Here is a 22,426-nt window from a genome sequence, read left to right as displayed (position 1 = left end):
ACTAATGGTTAAAGAAGCAGCTTTGGGACCAAAAGGTCGCTGGTTTGATTCCCCGGACCATCAGGAATGGCTGAAGTGCCCTTGAGCAAGGCATTTAACCCCCAACTGCTCCCCAGGCTGCACTGGGTGTGTTGTATGTCGCTCTGGATACAAGCTGTAATATAAAGACGTGATTTGATAAGCTGTAATAGAAGATCAGCTAGAGATGGCAAGCCAGTTCATGTAAACTAGTCATAGCCATATGTAGGTTTATACACACACACACTGTATATTAGGCGGCACGGTGGTGTAGTGGTTAGTGCTGTCGCCTCACAGCAAGAAGGTCCGGGTTCGAGCCCCGTGGCCGGCGAGGGCCTTTCTGTGTGGAGTTTGCATGTTCTCCCCGTGTCCGTGTGGGTTTCCTCCGGGTGCTCCGGTTTCCCCCACAGTCCAAAGACATGCAGGTTAGGTTAACTGGTGACTCTAAATTGACCGTAGGTGTGAATGTGAGTGTGAATGGTTGTCTGTGTCTATGTGTCAGCCCTGTGATAACCTGGCGACTTGTCCAGGGTGTACCCCGCCTTTCGCCCGTAGTCAGCTGGGATAGGCTCCAGCTTGCCTGCGACCCTGTACAGGATAAGCGGTTACAGATAATGGATGGATGGATATATATAATTTATTATAATTATTATTATTTTTCTTCAGTATTCAGTTTGGATTGCAGAAATACCTTGTTGGGTCCACATCAAACTGTAATGGCTAATAAGCTAACTTATTTGTCTGGATTTATTAACAGCAAAATTCAATTGATTTTCTAATTGTTCCATGATGAGATATCTTTGTTTTCACAAACAAGACTCTTGTGGGTTTTTTTTTTTCTTTTTCTTCTCCTTGCTTAACCCTTTGAGCTATAACCTGTGATCAGGTTCAGGTTTATTATCAAGCCCTTTAAAAACAACAGTTGACCAAAGTGCTGAACAGTCCAACTAAGTAAAGAGTCATACATATGGCCTAAAAGCAGATCAAGGACACAAAAAGGGATACACACTACACAGAACGACAGAGCACAACAACATTCATACGGCGTCAAAAGCCAGGGAGAAAAAAATGTGTTTTCAGGAGGGATTTGAAAATAGGCACTGAAGGGGCAAACCTTGCATGTAAGGGGAATTCATTCCACAGTTTAGGGCCAATGACTGCAAAGGCACGATCCCCCCTACTCTTTAATCTTAAGGGAGGGATGGTTAACAGTAGTTGGTCAGAAGACCTCAATGATCTCGTGGATGTGTGCGGATGTAAGAGATCTGCTATGTAGGGTGGAGCCAGTCCTTTCAGAGATTTAAAAACAAATAACAGAATTAAAAAATTTATCCTAAAGCGCACAGGGAGCCAATGAAAAGACTTAAGAACAGGAGTGACGTGCTCTCGCTTGCGTGTTCTGGTCAGGAATCGTGCTGCAGCGTTTTGAACTAGTTGAAGCCTTGACACAGAGGAGCAGCTAAGACCAGTGTAAAGTGCATTGCAATAATCAAGGCGAGATGTAATAAAAGCATTTTTTTTTTCGCAGTGCGGTTTCCATCAAATCCTGCGCTCTGATTGACTGGCAAGCGGGTCCGTATCCTACGGTACGGACCCCAGTTACGGACCTCTGGCGACTCGCTCGTTCACAACAACAACAAACATAGTAGCAATTTTTGTCAACATTTATTTTCGCATTTCTCAGGAGAATAGCATTAATTTTACAGCATGGATAGTGATAACGACAGTGTTCACAGCGAAAGCGAGTTTTACTATCCTGAAGAAGACGAAATAAAAGAAAACATTTCAGGAGAAAGCTAAAAACCTGTAACTTGCTAACGCCGAGCAAAAACATGGCTGAATCCTGAATGACTCAATTTTGTATAAATAGGGGACTACATAGGCGGCAAAATGTAGTTTTTTTCCTGCCAGGGAAGTGCACTTGTATACCGAGGAGGAAGCAATTTGCATTACAGCTGTGAATGAGGATTCAGAATAGCATTAATTTTACATCATGGATAGCGATAACGACGGTGTTCACAGCGAAAGCGAGTTTTACTACCCTGAGGAAGAAGAAATAAAATAAAACATTTCAGGAGAAAGCTAAAAACCTCTAACTTGCTAACGCCGAGCAAAAACATGACTGAATCCTGAATGACTCAATTTTGTATAAATAGGGGACTACATAGGCGGCAAAATGTAGTTTTTTTCCTGCCAGGGAAGTGCACTTGTATACCGAGGAGGAAGCAATTTGCATTACAGCTGTGAATGAGGATTCAGAATAGCATTAATTTTACATCATGGATAGCGATAACGACGGTGTTCACAGCGAAAGCGAGTTTTACTACCCTGAGGAAGAAGAAATAAAATAAAACATTTCAGGAGAAAGCTAAAAACCTCTAACTTGCTAACGCCGAGCAAAAACATGACTGAATCCTGAATGACTCAATTTTGTATAAATAGGGGACTACATAGGCAGCAAAATGTAGTTTTTTTCCTGCCATGGAAGTGCACTTGTACACCGAGGAGGAAGCCATTTGCATTACAGCCGTGAATGAGGATTCAAAATGGCAGCTCGCCTCGGTTTTCCCTTTCGGGCGCTCTCGTTTTCTGTTAGAATTTGGTAAAGAAAAAAATAAATATATTATTTACCAGCTTAAGGTCGGTCCGTATGGTGAAATACCGTGAGCTCGGCCTTGAATACTGACCTCAGCCCAGAGGGCCTCGGTCAATACTTTCAAGACCTCGGTCACGGTATTTCATGATACGGACCTCCCAGCTGGTAAATAACATAGATGTATGGCAGTCTCTAGATTACCGGGTGATAAAAAAGGTTTGACCCTTGATAAGAGTCTTAAATGGAAAAAAAACTAGATTTGACTACATTATTTATTTGTTTCTCCAGTTTGAAATCTGAGTCAAAAATCATACCTAGATTTCTTACAGTCTTTAACGAAAGGACTCAGAGTTGGATGATTTGGACTTTTGGGGGGAGGAATCTTTGGTTTCACCCTGCACTTTCATGGAAATGTGATGTTTTTGGAAAAAACTGTGCTCTGTTGGGAAAAAAAGTTGACAGGAGTGTTTTTTTTTTAAATTTAATTTTTTTTAAACAGCTACATTCAGCTTGCTTTGCTTACACGTCTTGTAAGATTGCATGTAAAATGAGTGATCACCATTGAGACAAGAAACAGTGTGAAAGCAGGAACAAGCGGGGAAAGCTTTTGCCATTAATCAGCTCGAGTGATTAGTGATGGAGTTGAAGTCCAGATGATACTCCGAGTAAATCATATTGTCACAGTTTATTGTAATAATCATCCTCATATAGCCTGAATCATACAGAGTCCTTTAAGGATCATGGTGAGGGGTATTTATTTATTTATTTTATTTATTTGCTACTTTTTTGTTCCCTCCTGATGATAATTTTGTGTTACTTCACAGTAATGATTAGGGTTAAGCCAGTATCTCACTGGGCTGCGACAGCTTGCGACAAATTGCGAACGTCATTCGCGAGAGAGTTTCAAAAGTGTCTTGAAACATTCGCGGGGCTTCTCAGTTTCCTCGCATGAGTCGCAAAGTATTGCTCCTTCGTCACTGAAATTTGGAACATGTTCAAAAAACTAGTGCGACAAAATTTCTCTCAAAATAGCCGCAAATGCGTCGCTGGCGTCGCAAAGCCGTCACGAACCCTTCTCAAGTCAGTTTCCGTGAGACAGGAAGTGCGAGTGTATCTCACTGGGCTGCGACAGCCCGCGACTAGTTGGAGACACAACAATTGCGGTAAAATACGCGAATATCAATTCAGTGTGATTCCAAGTGAAAATTGTCGCTAATTCGCATATTTTATCGCAGTTGTTGTGTCTCCAACTAGTCGCAGGCTGTCGCAGCCCAGTGAGATACTACCCTTAGGGTTCGTGCGAAAGTATTGCGAGGGAATGTAAAATTAGCTGAAACAAGCAAACAAAAAAATCCCTACATGACCGTGTTGTGTGGTTTTTTTTTTTTAACACCTGTCTCGACTACTCTCTCTGAACAAATTGTGTCCTATAACTCAATTCAGCTTACACATCTTCCTTTTTCCACTTTTTTTTTTTCCCTTTGCTCCTCATGATAGCGAGTCCTGCAGCTGAGATCAGACGAGCACATCTTCAAGTTCATAAAGGCTAAGTTTGGCTTGGGGGCTACAAGGTAGGTTTTGCACTGGGATTCTCCCCTTCTGTAAATTTAAACTGTTTGTCATTAATCAGGGCCATTAATGCAGTGATTTATTCAGGATTCTTCTCTTCACTGGGGCTAGACAGAACCATTAGTTCTCTGTGATTTATAGAGGTCTCGCTGCTGAGAAAAATGTCATCTAGAACGCAAAATAATCTACTTGTTCACTGGATATTACAACACGTTCACATTACACCCTGCCTGCAGGGCGTAATGACCGTATCACACCTCAGTCCCGACTTTTTTCTTTTATACATTTTCCTCTCGTATTATCTATCTCCCCAGTTTCTTCTTTTCACACTGATTCATTTCTTCCCCCTCAATTTCAGTGTTGTTTTAATCACCTTATTGGCATCAATGCTTTACACATAATATTGAAAGATAAGTTACAAGTTATACTGGGAATAAAAAAAAAAAACCATAGAATAAGTACTATCATTAACACATATTTGCACCCACATAAATTCCCACTAGTATGAAATGGAACATGATCAAAAGCTGCCATAAATGGGCCATGGTGCGTTTGGGTAAAAAGAAAATGGCATATATAATTTCCCAAGATGTCCCTCTCTATGGAGTCACAGGAGTGCCATAAAGAAGAATAAATCTGCAAGGGAATAAAAAAATGGTTGTAAAAGAATAAAAAAAAAAAAAAAGATTAGGAAAACTAGATAGACATTGCAACTAAAGTCACAGTATATTGCGCTAGCTGTTAGAAACCAGGACGTCTGGTCACCGTACCCTATAGATCCGGAACGGTAAGTGATGGAGAATGACGTTTAGTGAGGAAAAGTTATGCCCTACCGCCATGAACGGGGGGGAACCCACCAACAACAACTGATTTGAAAAAATTATGAAAATTGACAGTTCTAAGTGATTGAAAAAAAATCCCATTTTTCATGGATTATTCCATTCAGTGATCCAGATCAGCACCAAAAGTCAAAGCAACGTAATTCAGCCCAGAGGTATTTGTCATGTGAAATTTGGATTGATTGGTTGAAAACTGAGGGAGAAATAGCATCCTAAAAATGTAATAGTCTTGTCTCTCGTCTCGTCTTCTTCCGCTTTATCCGGGGCTGGGTCGCGGAGGCAGCAGTCTAAACAGGGAAGCCCAAACTTCCCTTTCCCCAGACACCTCGGCCAGCTCCTCGGGAAGAACACCGAGGCGTTCCCAGGCCAGCCGAGAGACATAGTCCCTCCAGCATGTCCTGGGTTTTCCCCGGGGCCTCCTCCCGGGGGGACATGCCTGGAACACCTCCCCAGGGAGGCGTCCAGGAGGCATCCGAAAAAGATGCCCGAGCCACCTCAGCTGATTCCTCTCGACGTGGAGGAGCAGCGGCTCTACTCCGAGCTCCTCCCGAGTGACTGTGCTTCTCACCCTATCTCTAAGGGAGCGCCCAGCCACCCTGCGAAGGAAACTCATTTCGGCCGCTTGTATCCGCGATCTTGTTCTTTCGGTCATTACCCAAAGCTCATGCATGACCATAGGTGAGAGTCGGAACATAGATCGACCGGTAAATTGAGAGCTTCGCCTTTTGGCTCAGCTCCTTCTTCATCACGACGGACCGGTAAAGCGACCGCATCACTGCGGAGGCTGCACCGATCCGCCTGTCGATCTCGCGCTCCATCCTTCCCTCACTCGTGAACAAGATCCCGAGATACTTAAACTCCTCCACTTGAGGCAGGATGTAATACTACTACTACTACTACTAATAATAATGTAATAATACTATATAATAATAATAATATACTTATTATAATAATAATAATAATAATGAAGTAGAAAGGTCCTGAGTGAGAGTAACAATTTGCACCAGTGCTGCTATCACAAATTAATAAATAAAAAAAATGCTTTTCTTTGTTGCTTTTGCTCTTTTCTATTTTTATTTCTGCATTTATTTTCATATTCTTTCATTAATTTTCTTATTTTTCAACATTTTTTGTAGATTTTGATTATTTAATTTATTTATGTATTTATTTATTTTTATGGCACTCCTTGTACTCCATACCTCTCTCTCTCTGTGTCTGTCTCTCGCTCTCTTTCAGGGATTTTGATGCCAGTCTGTATCTGTGCGAGGAGGCGTTTGGCTTGTTGCCCTTGGACACATTCGATCGTTTAGCTGCTACTCTGTTGCTGTACCCTTACCTCTGTACGCTCTCTGTACTTGTCGTCATGCTGGCGGTTGCTGCTCTCAGCAGCCTGAGGTATTATTTGCTTTATGAAATTATTATTACCTTTATAATTAAATTATTAAAACTTTTTTCATTATTTGCTACGGATAAGAACGATTTGACTGTTTTCTTGCGACACTGATGGTTTCTCACCGAAGAGATAAAGCAACGTAAAGAATTTGCTTTTCAGTGTGGAACGTTTTCTGTTTCTGTTATTAAATACGTGTATTGTATTTTACATAAACAGAACCACACAGTGAAATACATTGATTGATTGATTTTTTTTTCTAGAGGATAATATACACCTCTGAAAGTCATTCAGGATTTTAATTCTTATAAAGTAATCCTATACACTGAAGAGATCAAGCAATGCAAGGAGCAATATGATTAATGTTTGGCTTTTCATTCTGGCTTTGTGTTTCTAATGAAAAACAGTACTGCTTAGGTATTGTCTTTCACATTTCCCCCCCAAATTATGATTGTTTTTCTATCTGGCGCAGAATCTTCTTCTTATTGAATTAGCAAGTAACATGCCTCAATGGCAACAAGAGTTTTATTTCTTCAGCACTGAATAATGATGGATGTTGTTTCTCTTTACTTAGTCGAGCGATTCTTGACGTAATATGGATCACTACAGTTGTGGAATAGGGCTATTTACTGTTTTTTTTAGTATTTACTCTTTGATCTCAAACGCATTAAGAAGGCAAGAAATTGCACTAATTGACTTTTGACGAGACACGTGTTAATTGAAAAGCATTCCAGGTGACTACCTCATAAAGCTGGTTAAGATAATGCCAATAATGTACAGAGCGTCATCAAGGTAAACACTGGCTACGCTGAAGAATCTAGAATATGAAACATTTTGGGATTGATTTAACACTTTTTTTGTTTGTTTGTTTACCGCATAATTCCATATAGGTTCCATTTAGGGGTGGGCGATATATCGAGATTTGCGATATATCGATATGTTTTATGAACACGAAAAAGATTTTGGCATATCGTATATATCGAGATAATGCTCTAAATTAATATGATTTCGCCACTGTGCTTAATTTCCTTCACTGTGCTATGGTGCTGCCCGCCCCGCCTCCTTCTTGTGTTTGTACCCCCTCCCCTCGCGTGTAGGCGGCGTGTTAACTCATTCAACATGGCGGCGCCCACAGAAAGCCCGGAGGCGGCAGAACTCGTACCAAAAAAAAGGACAAATGGCTCCATTATATGGAGATATTTTAGTTTTAAACCGTCGGACGAACAACAGAAAGAGGTCTACTGCCAGGAATGCAAGAAATTGGTGGCAACCAAAGCGTCGAGCACCACGAACCTGTTCAACCATTTACAGGTACGCCACAAACTTTTGTACGAGGAGTGTGCCAGGCTGAGAGTTAATGCGGTGAGATGAGTTTGAGTTTTGTTTTTAAGGAAAAGGAAGGCAGTATGTATTATTTCTATAAGTCAAATTAATATTTATGAAATGAGTTTTTTTTTTTTTTTTTTGTGACTTAAATGTTTAAGACGCACTTTATAAGAACTGCCTACCCTCAGGTTTTATGTTTGTAATTAAAATAAGGCAATATACTACTTCCTTGGTTTGATAATTCATGTTAAAAATGGTGCACAAGCACTTTGTTATTAGTACCTGTCTACCTCTAGGCACTTGGCTGCCTACCTGTTTGCACTTCAATAAAAAAAAAAAAAAAAACACCTTGCTGAATTTGGTGTGTCTGTTTTTTGGGGGTTGTTTTTCCTGCATAGATATCGAGATGTATATCGAGATATAGCAAAAATATATCGAGATATATTTTTTTCTCCATATCGCCCAGCCCTAGTTCCATTTGTTATTTCATAGTTTTGATATCTTCAGTATGTTCTACAGTGTAGGAAATGGCACAATACAGAAAAAACGATGAATGAGTAGGGGTGTGCAAACTTTTGACTCGGTTCTGTAGGCCATTCCCAAACAAACCCTGTTTTGATTTGATTTTTTTTTTTTTCCCCTGCGTTACCGGAAAGAATAACCTGTGTTGAAGATGGTGGAATTGTACATGGTTCGTGTGAACAACCGGAGACATGAAATTTTGATAAATAGCCAGAACAGTAAAACCTTACTGAGAGTAAATCACTAAAAACAAATCTGAAACAGTAAAGGTCTCATGTAATGTTATGTTAGCATATACATGTACACTCTTGAAAGTGGTAAGAGCTAATCTTGGTCCTAATTGGAGCTATTTCTGACAGAAAACACTGTTCTAGGTATCTCTGTAGAACTTTTAAAGCTCATAGGCAATGGTTTTAATTTTATGCACATTTGAAACTTTATATGTTAAAAAAAAAAAACCTCTGTAATTTTCTTCTGGTCCCAAGAAGTGGTGTTAAGAAGTAATAATTAAAATAAGTTAGCGCAGATCGTGGCGAATTTCTGTTCGGCGATTTTCGTGACCCCCTCGGCACGTGACGTCATTTAAGACAAACAAACCGCTTGAGTTGAGTCCACTTCCGTTTACTTAAGCTAGCCGCACACTACGCCGATCCACACGGTACCGAACCGACCCATTTCAGAGCCGACTCCCGACAGGGCACGCACATATCCCCGACTAACTCACGACTGTTGACGAGTGCAGTCGCGATTGAAGCGACACCAAACGAGATTATGCGAACTAAGCATCATAACAAACATTCCGCTAAATATCACGTGACAACTTAATAGCTTTGTGATTGGCTATTGGATATAGTTACTGTTAAATCCAACACTTGAAGATGCTACAGGCTGAATTACAAATGACACAACATGGAATATGTAGCGCACTATCTAGGCTGCATGAGCTATTATTTCCAACCTTAAATAGTGCACTTATATAGGGGAGTTAAAGCGATTTGGAATTCAGCCACACAACTTGAGCAGAGTGGCTTTCCAGCCCACTGTGTCTATGGATAAAGCTTCAGTCTATGGAATTACAGTATATACCTGCATTAGGTGCTACCAACACGTATTTCTCGCGCTAGAAATTGTGTTTAATGATGTCACGTGTTCTATGCGAAAGATATGATTGGCTATTGCTAGTGACTCTCGCCGATCAGTCTGGCTCCTGATTAGTTTTTCGAATCGGCTGTGAGATGAGTCGGTACCATTGAAAACTAGTCTTTATGCCTGACTCGCGACTTCAGTTGGCTCGGTACGCTGAAAATCGGCGTAGTGTGCGGCTAGCTTTACATTGCCGTTCGGCTTGAGTGCAGACGTGCGTTCAGGAATTTCCAAAGAAAAGCCATGCCTTATTGTTGTGCAGTGAACTGTAACAACGGGACCGGTTCAGGAAGAAGTTTTTACCTTTTTCCGAGAGAGGAGAAGAGGCAGAGAGAGTGGGTTGGCTTTTTCTAGAAGAGGAGAAGAGGTGGAGCGAGAGGATTGTTTTTTTCCGAAAAAGGAGAAGAGGCGGGGCAAGAGGGTTGGCTTTTTCCAAAAGAGGAGACGAGGCGGAGAGAGTGGATTGTGCGCGTGAAACAAAATCAAGCAGTCAAAGAAGAAACGGAGCAGCAACGCTCAAGCAAAAAGGAGAAGATTGGAGGTAAACATTTTTACTTTTGCTTGCAATTGACAAGTCAAGAATCCTGAGGGATCCTGTACAGTCATTGTGGAAATGAGACAAAGGGATATTTCCTCGCTTAGAGTCGGCTATAAATAGTATAATGCCGCGGATGGCAGGCTAACGTGGCCTACCGGCGCGCTGTCCGGTAATCGTTCCCTATATCCACTAGGGAGGGCGGTTTAATTATTCTTCAAAAGGGCTCTTATTTAGTATTACGACGAAAGCAGGAATTTATCGTAACTACCAGGATAAATCGTTTGGGCGCGAGTCTTGTTGAGGTCCGGCGTCACTGCGATCAGAGTCGGCCGAGACGCTGTCCGATTCCGAGGCCGCACGGTCAAACCAGTGAGCCACATTCACCGATTGCTTCTCAGCGGCCATAGGTTCATACATATACGGTTTCACCTCTCGATATTTAATTTGCAGAGTTCCTACTTCAAAATCGCTATCGCTTTCAGACATTTTACACAACCGCTCACGACCAAAGTCCGTACACGTGTGCTCGGTTCGCAGGTAAACACAGAACTGCTCCCAGTCTGTTTGGCTTAAATGATGTCACGACGACGGTCCCCTGGCGGTGAAAGTGCGCATAAGTGAGATGTAAACAAACCTTCGGAAATTGGGCAAAACGGTATATTTTAACCGTTTTATTCAATTTTAGGATGCAAATTAGACACCAGGAAGACTGAATTCGCTTTTTGGGTCGTTCTTCTAGACAATAAAGTTGATATTCTACGTTTCACCTCCAACCATTGCCTATGACCTTTAACCCATTGACGCCAGATGCTGCGTCACGCAACATTGCCCCAGCGCCAGTTGTTGCATAACGCAACATTGCCCCAAATGCCGGTTGTTGCATAACGCAACATTGTTGATTTGTCATTATTTTCAAGACTCAACTATGTGTTAACAAATGTGTTAGTGTTAATGCTGAATGAGCATGATCCAATAAAAGCAGAGAATTTTATCTTTTAAATGCAACTTATTTCATGTCTTTACAGTATGTGCTTCAGAGGCTGAGATATTGAATTTTTCATAGGCGTTTTCAATTAATTATTTTTATTTCAGAAAACCCTCAGGCAGATGGGGACCTTTTCTAAAAACTGGCTTAGGCATTTGCAGACGTTTTTTTGCAGGCGTTTCAGGCGTCAATGGGTTAATAGGTCCCATAGAGAAACAGTCAAACAATCCTTAAGTTATTGAGCGCAATCTTTACTTTAAAATGGCTCATCTTTCTAGTATAGGTATCGGAGTACTGAATAGATTTTGCACATTCATCATGGGTCCACGCTTTTGCTCACAGACTGTGTTTTATCCATGTTCTCTCATATGTAATTAATGACCAGTTATTCCCAGAAGGTGAAGTGAATATCAGGAATTATTATACATACAGGACACTTTTTCCATGGAATAAAAACACGTGTTCTATTCCCTTCATTCATTTCATTTGATAGCATGCAATATTGTTAGCGTATCGCATATCCTACGTGTATTACGCCACTCTACCCAGTAGAGAACGAGTGTTGAATATGGTTTAGGATATTGCATGGTTGTCAAGACAACGTGACGTCACACATCAGAGCCGTAAAACTTCCGTGCTAGCGAGCGACTGTGACAATTTGTAAACGAACATGGCCGCAAAGTTTGCTTTGTTAAATACGGAAGATTTTGAGAGAATTTTGAAAGAGAAAGACGCGTTGAACACCTGAAAGGAATGTATAATAATAATAATAATAATAATAATAATAATAATATTGGCTGGCGCTTTTTTCGTAGTATATCAGATATATTCCATTCAGCTAGCATGATACTGAACAAGTCTTCGACTCGGAAAAAAAAAAGCCAGCCAATATTATTTAAATAATAACAGAGACGAAGTTGAGGTTATTATTCACCAATATTCACGGAGCCTGAGGCGGATCATTGTTTTATCATAAATACCCAGATGATTATTTACAAAAAAAAAATCCTATTAAAAAATTTTTTTTATTTTAGTCATGCAAATGTAATGCGCGCAGAGTTGTCACTTATCTATGCCGAGTCACATAAAATACTTTGTTTTGAAATCGATAAAATAAATCACAATCCCACCTTACCTTTGAGTAGTTTTAGGCCAAACTTCGTCGCATCTTTAGTGCTTTTAGGAACAGCATTTTCTTTCATCATTTCTAATTCTTCCGCACTTACAGTGACAAAGGTGATTGGACGCCATTTTGCCGAATCGCTGGAGGTGATTATCAAGAAATGGTCAGAATCTCTTGACCAATCGGCGCACGCGATTTCCTATAATCGCCTGCGTATTTATACAAACGCTGAATAATTAGAGTTCTGTGGGAGATTCCACGATTGGGGCACCATCTGCATCCCATTGACGCATATGTACCGTATATAAAGTAAAAAACATTTTAAACATAGCTAAAGTGTCCTTTATAACAACCTCTGTACATTCTTCAGATAAATAACATGAACGATGCTAAAACCTATCTACATGTTTCCTTGAAGTAAAGTCATTAAAATACTTTGAAAAGCTTTTTTTTTTCCCCCAATAATGTGCGAATCCATTTAACATGTCATTTTCCATGAGTCAGCCCTTGTAGGTTATGAAAGCGTATATATATTTTTTATTTTAAACTTCACTCAATCCTGTTACTCGAACACGTTCAAGCCTATCAAATATTTGAAATATTCCCTAAGCCACGTTTTCAAAAGGACGTTGCATCATCTGAATTTCCTGGAGGTCAAAGCAGGAAGAAATGTAAATACTCGTTTTCCTCCTTCCTTTCTTTCTTTCTGTCTTTTTTTTTTTAATTTTCAGTGAGGGCGGCACAGTGGTGTAGTGGTTAGCGCTGTCGCCTCACAGCAAGAAGGTCCGGGTTCGAGCCCCGTGGCCGGCAAGGGCCTTTCTGTGTGGAGTTTGCATGTTCTCCCTGTGTCTGCGTGGGTTTCCTCCGGGTGCTCCGGTTTCCCCCACAGTCCAAAGACATGCAGGTTAGGTTAACTGGTGACTCTAAATTGACCGTAGGTGTGAATGTGAGTGTGAATGGTTGTCTGTGTCAGCCCTGTGATGACCTGGCGACTTGTCCAGGGTGTACCCCGCCTTTCGCCCGTAGTCAGCTGGGATAGGATCCAGCTTGCCTGCGACCCTGTAGAACAGGATAAAGCGGCTAGAGATAATGAGATGAGATGAATTTTCAGTGATCTTGACTGAGGACGCTACATAGAACATACAACCTTTTTACCCGAATTATAGATTGAAAATAAATAGTCAATTTAAAAATATTTTATGTAACGTCATCATACCATTAGCATACATGCTGGTTAGCTATATTCTGTGTGATTCTCTGCTAAAAACCTCAACATGATTACACATTTAAGAGCAAAATGCAGCCAGTGAATGCAGAGAACCTCATCTCATCTCATCTCATCTCATCTCATCTCATCTCATCTCATCTCATCTCATTATCTGTAGCCGCTTTATCCTGTTCTACAGGGTCGCAGGCAAGCTGGAGCCTATCCCAGCTGACTACGGGCGAAAGGCGGGGTACACCCTGGACAAGTCGCCAGGTCATCACAGGGCTGACACATAGACACAGACAACCATTCACACTCACATTCACACCTACGGTCAATTTAGAGTCACCAGTTAACCTAACCTGCATGTCTTTGGACTGTGGGGGAAACCGGAGCACCCGGAGGAAACCCACGCGGACATGGGGAGAACATGCAAACTCCACACAGAAAGGCCCTCGCCGGCCACGGGGCTCGAACCCGGACCTTCTTGCTGTGAGGCGACAGCACTGACCACTACACCACCGTGCCGCCCTGCAAAGAACCTGTTTTAAAAAAATATATATCATCAGCGATATTACTATGTGAGATGGGTTAACCAGTTTTTGAATCGTCAGTTGCTTTTTCTTTTTTTTTTTTAAATTCAGTGCTGAAAAATAAAATAACGTCCCTTTATATATTTATTTATTTTTAGCGTCACACAAACTAAATGGCTCCCCAGTCATGGAATCACTCATAGTGACTCCTTCTTTTTGACGTTTTCTCTTTCTATATTTCTTTTTTCCTGCTTGTCTGGTCTAGAGAGTCTGGAGCTGGACGAATGTCTGGAGTCCCAGAGGAGACTGTATTCAGCATGCGTCCAGACGTTGCCTACAACCTTTTACACACAATCTTCTTTGGCCTGCTGGCTTTCTCCACCATGAGGTAAAAAGAGGAAGATTCAGAACCAGATAGTCCTGAGAACAGAAACTGAACTCCATACAAGGGACACCATGCTTTTCTGTTAGCTGACGAGTAGTGGTGTAAAATGGTATACTGGTGTACATATAAGACGCTGGTAGAAATTGTAACTTGAGTAAGAAACACTTTATTTGGGAAGCTCTACAAAGAGTTAACAGAGTATCTCTACAGTGCGAACATGCAGTCAGGAACACGCCTACTGGCTTATTCTAGCATGTCAGCTATTTATGATTGTCGGTGGTTAAAAGTGACTAAAGTGGACGATCCAAACTTGTCAACTGGATTCGATTTCAACGATCATTGTTTCAGCAAAACTATAAAGAAAATGTGTAGCTACCTTAAAACATTATTTTTTCCCTGTGTCCGAAATCACTCACTCGTTCACTAATCCCTAATAATAAGTTACATTTATATAGCGCCTTTCTCAAACTCAAGGTCGCTTTACATAGGTCAGAGAAAACAGCACAAAAAAAAAGGAGTTGCGAAAGAGTGGTGAGTTTATGCACTGGTGGAGAAACGTTCATGAAATAGAAAGGTTTTGAGATGAGATTTGAAGAAAGGGTTGAGGAAGGGAGTTCTAGAGCTTGGGGGCCGTGGCACTGAAGGACCTGCTACCCAGGGTACAGAGTCTAGTGCGAAGAACAGCAAGGAGATTATGGCTAGAGGATCTGAGAGAGCGGGACAGAACAGGTAGCCAGTGAAGCTGAGAAAGAATGGGGGTGATACGGTATGCAGCAGTCTCAAAAGTAGCCGGTCACCGGCGGCAAATCGCCGGCTATGGCTTGTTATGCCGCCGGCTATTGTCAGTCGAGTCACAAAATTTAATATTAAATATTTCTGACAGCAAAAAAAGTTGTGAACGTAAATTACATCCACTATGTCATGTATGTCCGTTGCCGCGTCAACTGTGTTTACATCCTCGACATGAGTGCAGCCATTACTGCCGCCTGTGTTGCCAGATTGTGTTTACATCCTTGACATGAGTGCAGCCATTACTGCCACCTGTGTTGCCAGATTGGGCGGTTTCCCGCCCAATTTGGGCGGTTTTAAGTGCATTTTGGCGGGTTTTGAACATATTTTGGGCTGTAAAATGTCAGCAGTATCTGGCAACATATTTTTTTACTTAATACAAGAAATTAATGGATGCCAACGTTTTTGCCAAAATGGTATTTTATTTTCCATTGTTTAGGCAGCTTCAGCATCATACTGTGAGAGTCTGTTCAAATTGTTTTTTTTTTTTCTTCTATGAAGCTTGAGCCATTTATTTTATTAGTTTATAATTATTGTTTAATTTAGTCTTCAGGAGAGACTGCCTGCACACAGTACTAGTATTAATAGGTTTTTTTCTTACATGAAAGCTGAGGCATTTATATTATATTTTAAGGTAACTTCATGTTGTGCTGTGAGGTTCTCTGCACTTTAACTTTTGAACCAACAGGAGCATTTGGATAAGTAAAGCCTATTTTTCTGCATTTTTGTAGTCCTGGTAATCTTTTATATTGGTAAAGTTGTTTATAGGACCATTTCTCAGTGTCTGTTTTTTTAATCAATAGTTTTTCAGTAATAACTTAATATTTAACATATCACTCAATTTTAAACAACCCCCGCGCCTCCCCCATGGCTTGCCCCCATAGTCTCCAAAATTTCTGTGGGAAACACTGGCGTGCGTAACAACGCTAATCAAGCTTAAGCTAGACGACCCGCCTCAAATACCCGTCCCGGGTAAATGTTATCCCAATTTTAGATGGCCTGTTCCAAACCATCCCGCCCCATGAAAAATTCGTACTTGCATATCTTTATCTATCCATCCATCCATCCCTGCACGCTTTGCGTGCATTATGTCTGCCGCTGGCAGACATTTTACCATTTTGCACCCTGCTGTAAATTATTTGTACCCTGCTATTCTCCAAAACTTTGAAGCCCCTGGGTATGAACAGATGGTTTGGGATGGGTGATGAGTCTCGGTGCAGAGTTCTGAATGTATTGTAGTCTGTGAAGGGATTTAGTAGGAAGGCAAATGAAGAAGAAGAAGAAACCTTTATTTGTCACATGCACACTTCAAGCACAGTGAAATTTATCCTCTGCATTTAACCCATCTGAAGCAGTGAACACACGCGCGCACACCCAGAGCAGTGAGCAGCCACACTACAGCACCCGGGGAGCAGTCAGGGGTTCGGTACCTCGCTCAAGGGCACCTCAGCCCAAGGCCGCCCTACGTTAACCTAACTGCATGCCTTTGGACTGTGGGGGAAACCAGAGCACCCGGAGGAAACCCACGCAGACACGGGGAGAACATGCAAACTCCACACAGAAAGGCCCTCGCCGGCCGCTGGGCTCGAACCCAGAACCTTCTTGCTGTGAGGCGACCGTGCTAACCACTACACCACCGTGCTGCCCAATGAGAAGGGAGTTAAAATAATCTAGGTGGGACATAATGAAGGAGTGGACCAACATTTGAGCATCACTAGGCAAGGCAAGGCAAGTTTATTTACAGTGCCACCTAGTAGTATTGGCACCCTTGAAGTTTATGTACTTAAAGTTAAGCATCTCCTGAACAAAAGTGATGTAGTGATGCAGAATTTTTCTACAGATAGCTCGTGGTTAATATAAAAGAGCAAAGTATCAACAAAATAAAAAAAAATAAACAATTAGAGTGAAAAAAATGAAAAAGGTAAATCTTGCTGTATCACTAGTATTGGCACCCTTTGCTGTTAGTCCTAAAACCTAACCTAACTAAACCTAATTTGACTCACCTATGGTAAATTACAAATAGAAATCACCTGTGAAGACCTGTCTGTGCCCATGTGACATGAAATGGCCAATGAATGATGAGATTTGTGTTTTGAAAAACCAACTGTTTCACTCAGTCCCTTTTTCACAATGGTGAAGACAAAAGAGCTGTCTGAAGAAACAAGAAATGCAGTTGTTGACAAACACAAGAGCTCCAAAGGATATAAAGCCATCTCCAAAGAGCTTGGTATCCCTGTGTCAACAGTGCGTAATGTTATTAAGAAATATTTGAAGCATGGAACTGTCAAGAACCTCCCCGGGCATGGGGGTAAGAGAAAAATCAATGATAGAAGTCGTCGAAGGTTGGTGCGATTGGTGGCAGAATCACCTCAGTTAACATCTACGGACCTGCAGGCCCACCTGGAACAGTCTGGGGTAACTGTTTCAAGAAGCACCATAAGGCGCACACTCAACACAGCAGGGCTACATGGGCGGAGGCTAAGGAAGACCCCATTATTGAAAAAAAGACACGAAAAGGAGCGTCTGGAGTTTGCGAAAGAGAACCTGGACAAGCCACAGTCCTTCTGGGAAAATGTCCTGTGGACAGATGAGACAAAAGTAGAGCTTTTTGGGAATTCTCACAGGCAGTATGTTTACAGGCGCTGCAATGAAGCATTCAAAGAAAAGAACACCCTACCAACAGTCAAGCATGGTGGAGGATCAATAATGCTGTGGGGCTGCTTTGCTGCATCTGGGACTGGAGCCCTTACCCGTGTCATAGGTATTATGAAATCTGAAGATTATCAACAGATTTTGGAGCAAAATGTCCTGCCCAGTGTAAGAAAGCTCGGTTTGAGGCGAAGATCTTGGGTACTCCAGCAGGACAAAGACCCCAAACACACATCTAAAAGCACACAAAAATGGTTAGAAAAGAAAAAATGGACTGTTTTGAAATGGCCAGCAATGAGTCCTGACCTCAATCCAATTGAGAATCTTTGGGGGGAGTTGAAATCTGCCATTGGCAGAAGGAATCCTTCAAATATCCATGACCTAGAGCGCATAGCGAAGGAAGAGTGGGAGAAAATACCACAAGACAAATGCAAGAAGCTCATTGATGGCTACAGGAAACGTTTGGAGGCCGTCATCGCTGCCAAAGGGTGTGCAAGCAAATACTAAGGAGGGGTGCCAATATTCCTGCACCTGCTGTATTTCTGTTTTTTGTTGTCTTAGAAATTAAAATGCCTATTTTGAATGAAAACAACTTTTCAGTTCCTTTGGACCTTCAATTAAAAGATCTTGGTATTGCAAATTGTGTCCATTTCCATTTATTTCTGGAGATATTACAAAAGTTGTGAATAAAATTAAGGGGTGCCAATACTGCTAGGCGGGGCTGTATATAACGCATTTCATACACAGTGGCAGTTCAATGTGCTTTACAGAGGTAAAAGCAAAACAGCAAACAATAGAAAATAAAATTACATAAAATAAAGGGGGAAGAAGAGAGAAAAAAAATAAGAATTAAACAATAGTAGAAATAAAATAATAAAATGAAGTAAAAGTTCAGTAAATAACAGCAGAATAAAATAGAATAAAAGTTAAGTAAAGTTTAAAACATGTAAAGATGATGATATTAATCAGTTAGCAGAAAGCTTCTGAGAACAGCTTGGTCTTTAGTCTAGATTTGAAGCTGCCAACAGCAGGAGCATTTTTGATGTCCTCTGGCAGTTGGTTCCATAGCTGTACTGCATAGTAGCTAAAAGCTGCTTCACCACACTTTTGTTTTAACAACAGGTTTTCCCAGTAAATTTTACTGCTGCGATCTGGTAGATCTGATTGGGTTAGGCCGCTGCAACATATCAGAGAGGTAATTGGACCCCGTACCATTTAGAGATTTGTAGACCAGCAGCAATGCTTTAAAGTCAATTCTGTAGCTTACTGGAAGCCAGTGAAGGGACCTTAGAATTGGAGTAATGCGCTCTGTTCTTTTTGTTCGTGTGAGAACCCTCGCCGCTGCATTTTGAACCAGCTGAAGTCGTTTGATGGTCTTTTTTGGCAGGCCTGTGAAAAGGCCATTGCAGTAATCAACCCTACTAGAGATGAAGGCGTGTATAAGTTTTTCCAGATCATTTTTTGACACAAGTCCTCTTAGTTTGGACATGTTTTTTAGGTGATAAAATGCCGATTTAGTGATTGCTTTCATGTGACTGTCAAAGTTTAGCTCGCTGTCAATGAAAACACCAAGATTTTTACCCATATCTTTTGTTTTAATCCCCTTTGTGTCAAGAATAGTGGTAATCCTGAGTCTTTCATCTTTTTTCCCAAATAGAATTACTTCTGTTTTATCTGTGTTCAGCTGGAGAAAATTTTGTGACATCCAGTTGTTGATTTGGTCGATACACTGGTAGAGACATTCAAGGGGGGGCAGAATCGTTAGGTGATAGAGCAAAATAAATTTGGGTGTCATCTGCATAGCAGTGATACAAAATTGAGTTAAGTGGAAAGAAAGGGGCGAAGGCGGGCGATGTTCCGGAGGTGGAAGAAAGCAGTCTTGGTGAGGGATTTAATGTGGGGATCAAAGCTGAGTGAGGGGGTCGAGTAATATTTCAAGGTTTCTAAGAACAGGTGAAGATTTAACACCTGCACCATCGATGTTAAAACTGAAACTGGAGGATTTGGACAATGGAGATTTGGGGCCGATAAGCACGAGTTCTGCTTTACCTGTGTTAAGTTTTAGAAAATTATTCTACATCCACAACTTTTGGTCTGATAGACAGTCATTAGGTCTGATAGACAGTATTTCTTTACATGTGCCTAAGGGTGTATTCAGACCAGGATAGTTCGATAGTTCACTTGCTTTGGTCTGAACCAAATGTTTTTTTTATTTTTTCATTTTGGTGCGGTTCGCTTTCACACTGTACATTTTAGTAAGCGGACCAAAATCTGTCAACAAAGCCACGCGCCCTGAGGCCGTTCAGCTATTGGTCAGAGACGACACGCGCACAAAGCGTTAAGTTCAAAAGTAGTCATGGAGGCTTTCCGTGCTGTTATTCTTTTTAATGTCATCAAAGCTATATGTTTTTTCCAGTTTTTACTGTTTTCACAATTGTGCGATTACTATGCTGTTGTACAAGTAATTTATCAACGACGACGACAAAGGGCAAGGCGGCTACGGAGGATAGCGCTGATGAGCGCACATGTTGTGACAGTTCTGGCTCTTCACGCAGTAGATGAAATTTCTTTTTTGCGTCGCTAGTACCGCCACTTTTTGAAAGAATGTCCCTGATTTTAATGTCGGTCTGACGGAGTTTCTTCACTTTTAGCCGACATTGTTCTGGGGAGCGCGTGAACCCCTTCTCCTTCATTTTCTCACTGAATACAGCAAACACGTCGGCATTTTTGTGTGTTCTCTCCAAAAGCTCAGATATGTGGACATCTGCCCATATATCCACAAGGGTGCGCGTTTCTTCCTCGGCCCACGTTTGCCCCCTACTCATTTTTTGTACTCTGTAGTCTAGCCTACCACTGGTCTGAATGACTGAACGACTGTTGTAAGGTTCCCTTGACAACCGAAACAGTGTTTGCACTTTGCGGTGGAGTGTCAAGACTCTGTTTCCCATAATGCTCGACAAACGACGGAAGCTCCCGAGGTACAAAAAAGCAAAACTGTCGGATTAGGTCCGGTCTGCTTTCACACCTCCAAAAGATCCGCACCAGGGTTCCTTTGGTCCGGACCGAGTCCGACCTTGCAGCTCGGTCTCGGTCCGCTTGTTTGGTCCAGACCAGAGTTCGGTGGTTTGTATTCAGACCAACCCAAAAGGTCCGGACCAAGGGAAATTTGGTTCGTTTGGTCGTTTGGTCCGGACCAAACAACGTAGGTGTGAAATACGCCATAAGACTTTTGCACAGTTGTGTGTGTATATAAAACCACTTTAAGACACTTCATGTCTTAAAGTAATGACGAATGTCGTTTCTCTTTACTTAGTTGAGCGGTTCTTGACATAATATGGATTACTACAGTTGTGGAAGAGGGCCATTTACTGTATTTTTATTTATTATTTACTGTTTGATCTCAAACACATTAAGAAGGCAAGAAATTGCACTAATTACCTTTTGACGAGGCACCTGTTAATTGAAAAGCATTCCAGGTGACTACTTCATGAAGCTGGTTAAGAAAATGCCAATAGTGTGCAAAGAGTCTCATCTCATCTCATCTCATTATCTCTAGCCGCTTTATCCTTCTACAGGGTCGCAGGCAAGCTGGAGCCTATCCCAGCTGACTACGGGCGAAAGGCGGGGTACACCCTGGACAAGTCGCCAGGTCATCACAGGGCTGACACATAGACACAGACAACCATTCACACTCACATTCACACCTACGGTCAATTTAGAGTCGCCAGTTAGCCTAACCTGCATGTCTTTGGACTGTGGGGGAAACCGGAGCACCCGGAGGAAACCCACGCGGACACGGGGAGAACATGCAAACTCCACACAGAAAGGCCCTCGCCGGCCCCGGGGCTCGAACCCAGGACCTTCTTGCTGTGAGGCGACAGCGCTAACCACTACACCACCGTGCCGCCCGTGCAAAGAGTCATCAAGGTAAATGCTGGCTACGCTGAAGAATCTAAAAGAAACTTTTTTTCATTTACCACATAATTCCATGTGTTATTTCATAGTTTCATAAATATCATCAAATGCAGTTTGTGAGCAAACGGTCTCTAGGGTTTACTCGGAATAAAGAAAAACATCCAGCGAGTGGTAGTCTGTAGGTGGAATCACCTTGCTGATGAGAGAGGTCGGTGGAGAATGTCCGGACTGGTTCGAGCTGACAGAAAGGCTACAGTAACTCAGATACCCATTCTGTACAATTGTGGTGAGCAGAAAAGCATCTCGGAATGCACAACACATTGAACCTTGAAGCAGATGGGTTACAACAGCAGAAGACCACAGCGGGTTCCACTTCTGTCCGTCAAGAACAGAAAGCTGAGGCTGCTCTGGGCTCAGGCTGACCGAAACTGGACAGTTGAAGACTTGTCTGATGAGTCTTGATTTGTGCTGAGGTACACAGATGGTAGGGTCAGAATTTGACACCAACGACATGGAATCCATGGACCCAACCTGCCTTGCGTCAACAGTCCAGGCTGGTGGAGGTGGTGTAATGGTGTGGGGAATGTTTTCTTGACGTACTTTGGGCTTCTTGATACCAATCAATTATCACTTGAATGCCACACGTTATTTGAGTATCTGTTTGATGCTGATTGAGAATCCCTTCATGTATGTCTCATCTCATCTCATTATCTGTAGCCGCTTTATCCTGTTCTACAGGGTCGAGGGCAAGCTGGAGCCTATCCCAGCTGACTACGGGCGAAAGGCGGGGTACACCCTGGACAAGTCGCCAGGTCATCACAGGGCTGACACATAGACACAGACAACCATTCACACTCACATTCACACCTACGGTCAATTTAGAGTCACCAGTTAACCTA

The 22,426-nt window shown here is 41.9% G+C and overlaps 1 protein-coding gene across 3 annotated transcripts in view; it reads left to right on the top strand.

The window, feature by feature from the left end:
* The window catches only part of dpy19l3 (dpy-19 like C-mannosyltransferase 3), a 184,682-nt gene that overhangs the window by 85,372 nt on the left and 76,884 nt on the right, over positions 1 to 22,426 (top strand). For all 3 annotated transcript variants that reach the window (XM_060911429.1, XM_060911428.1, XM_060911427.1), the window contains exons 11-13: positions 4,112 to 4,185; positions 6,259 to 6,417; positions 14,055 to 14,177. In XM_060911429.1, coding sequence (XP_060767412.1) covers positions 4,112 to 4,185; positions 6,259 to 6,417; positions 14,055 to 14,177 — 356 coding nt within the window. The remainder of the gene's footprint in view (positions 1 to 4,111; positions 4,186 to 6,258; positions 6,418 to 14,054; positions 14,178 to 22,426) is intronic.

The sequence above is a fragment of the Neoarius graeffei genome, chromosome 27 (assembly GCF_027579695.1).
Source record: "Neoarius graeffei isolate fNeoGra1 chromosome 27, fNeoGra1.pri, whole genome shotgun sequence".
NCBI classification, from domain to species: Eukaryota; Metazoa; Chordata; class Actinopteri; order Siluriformes; family Ariidae; genus Neoarius; species Neoarius graeffei.
This window is presented reverse-complemented; position numbering and strand designations above follow the sequence as displayed.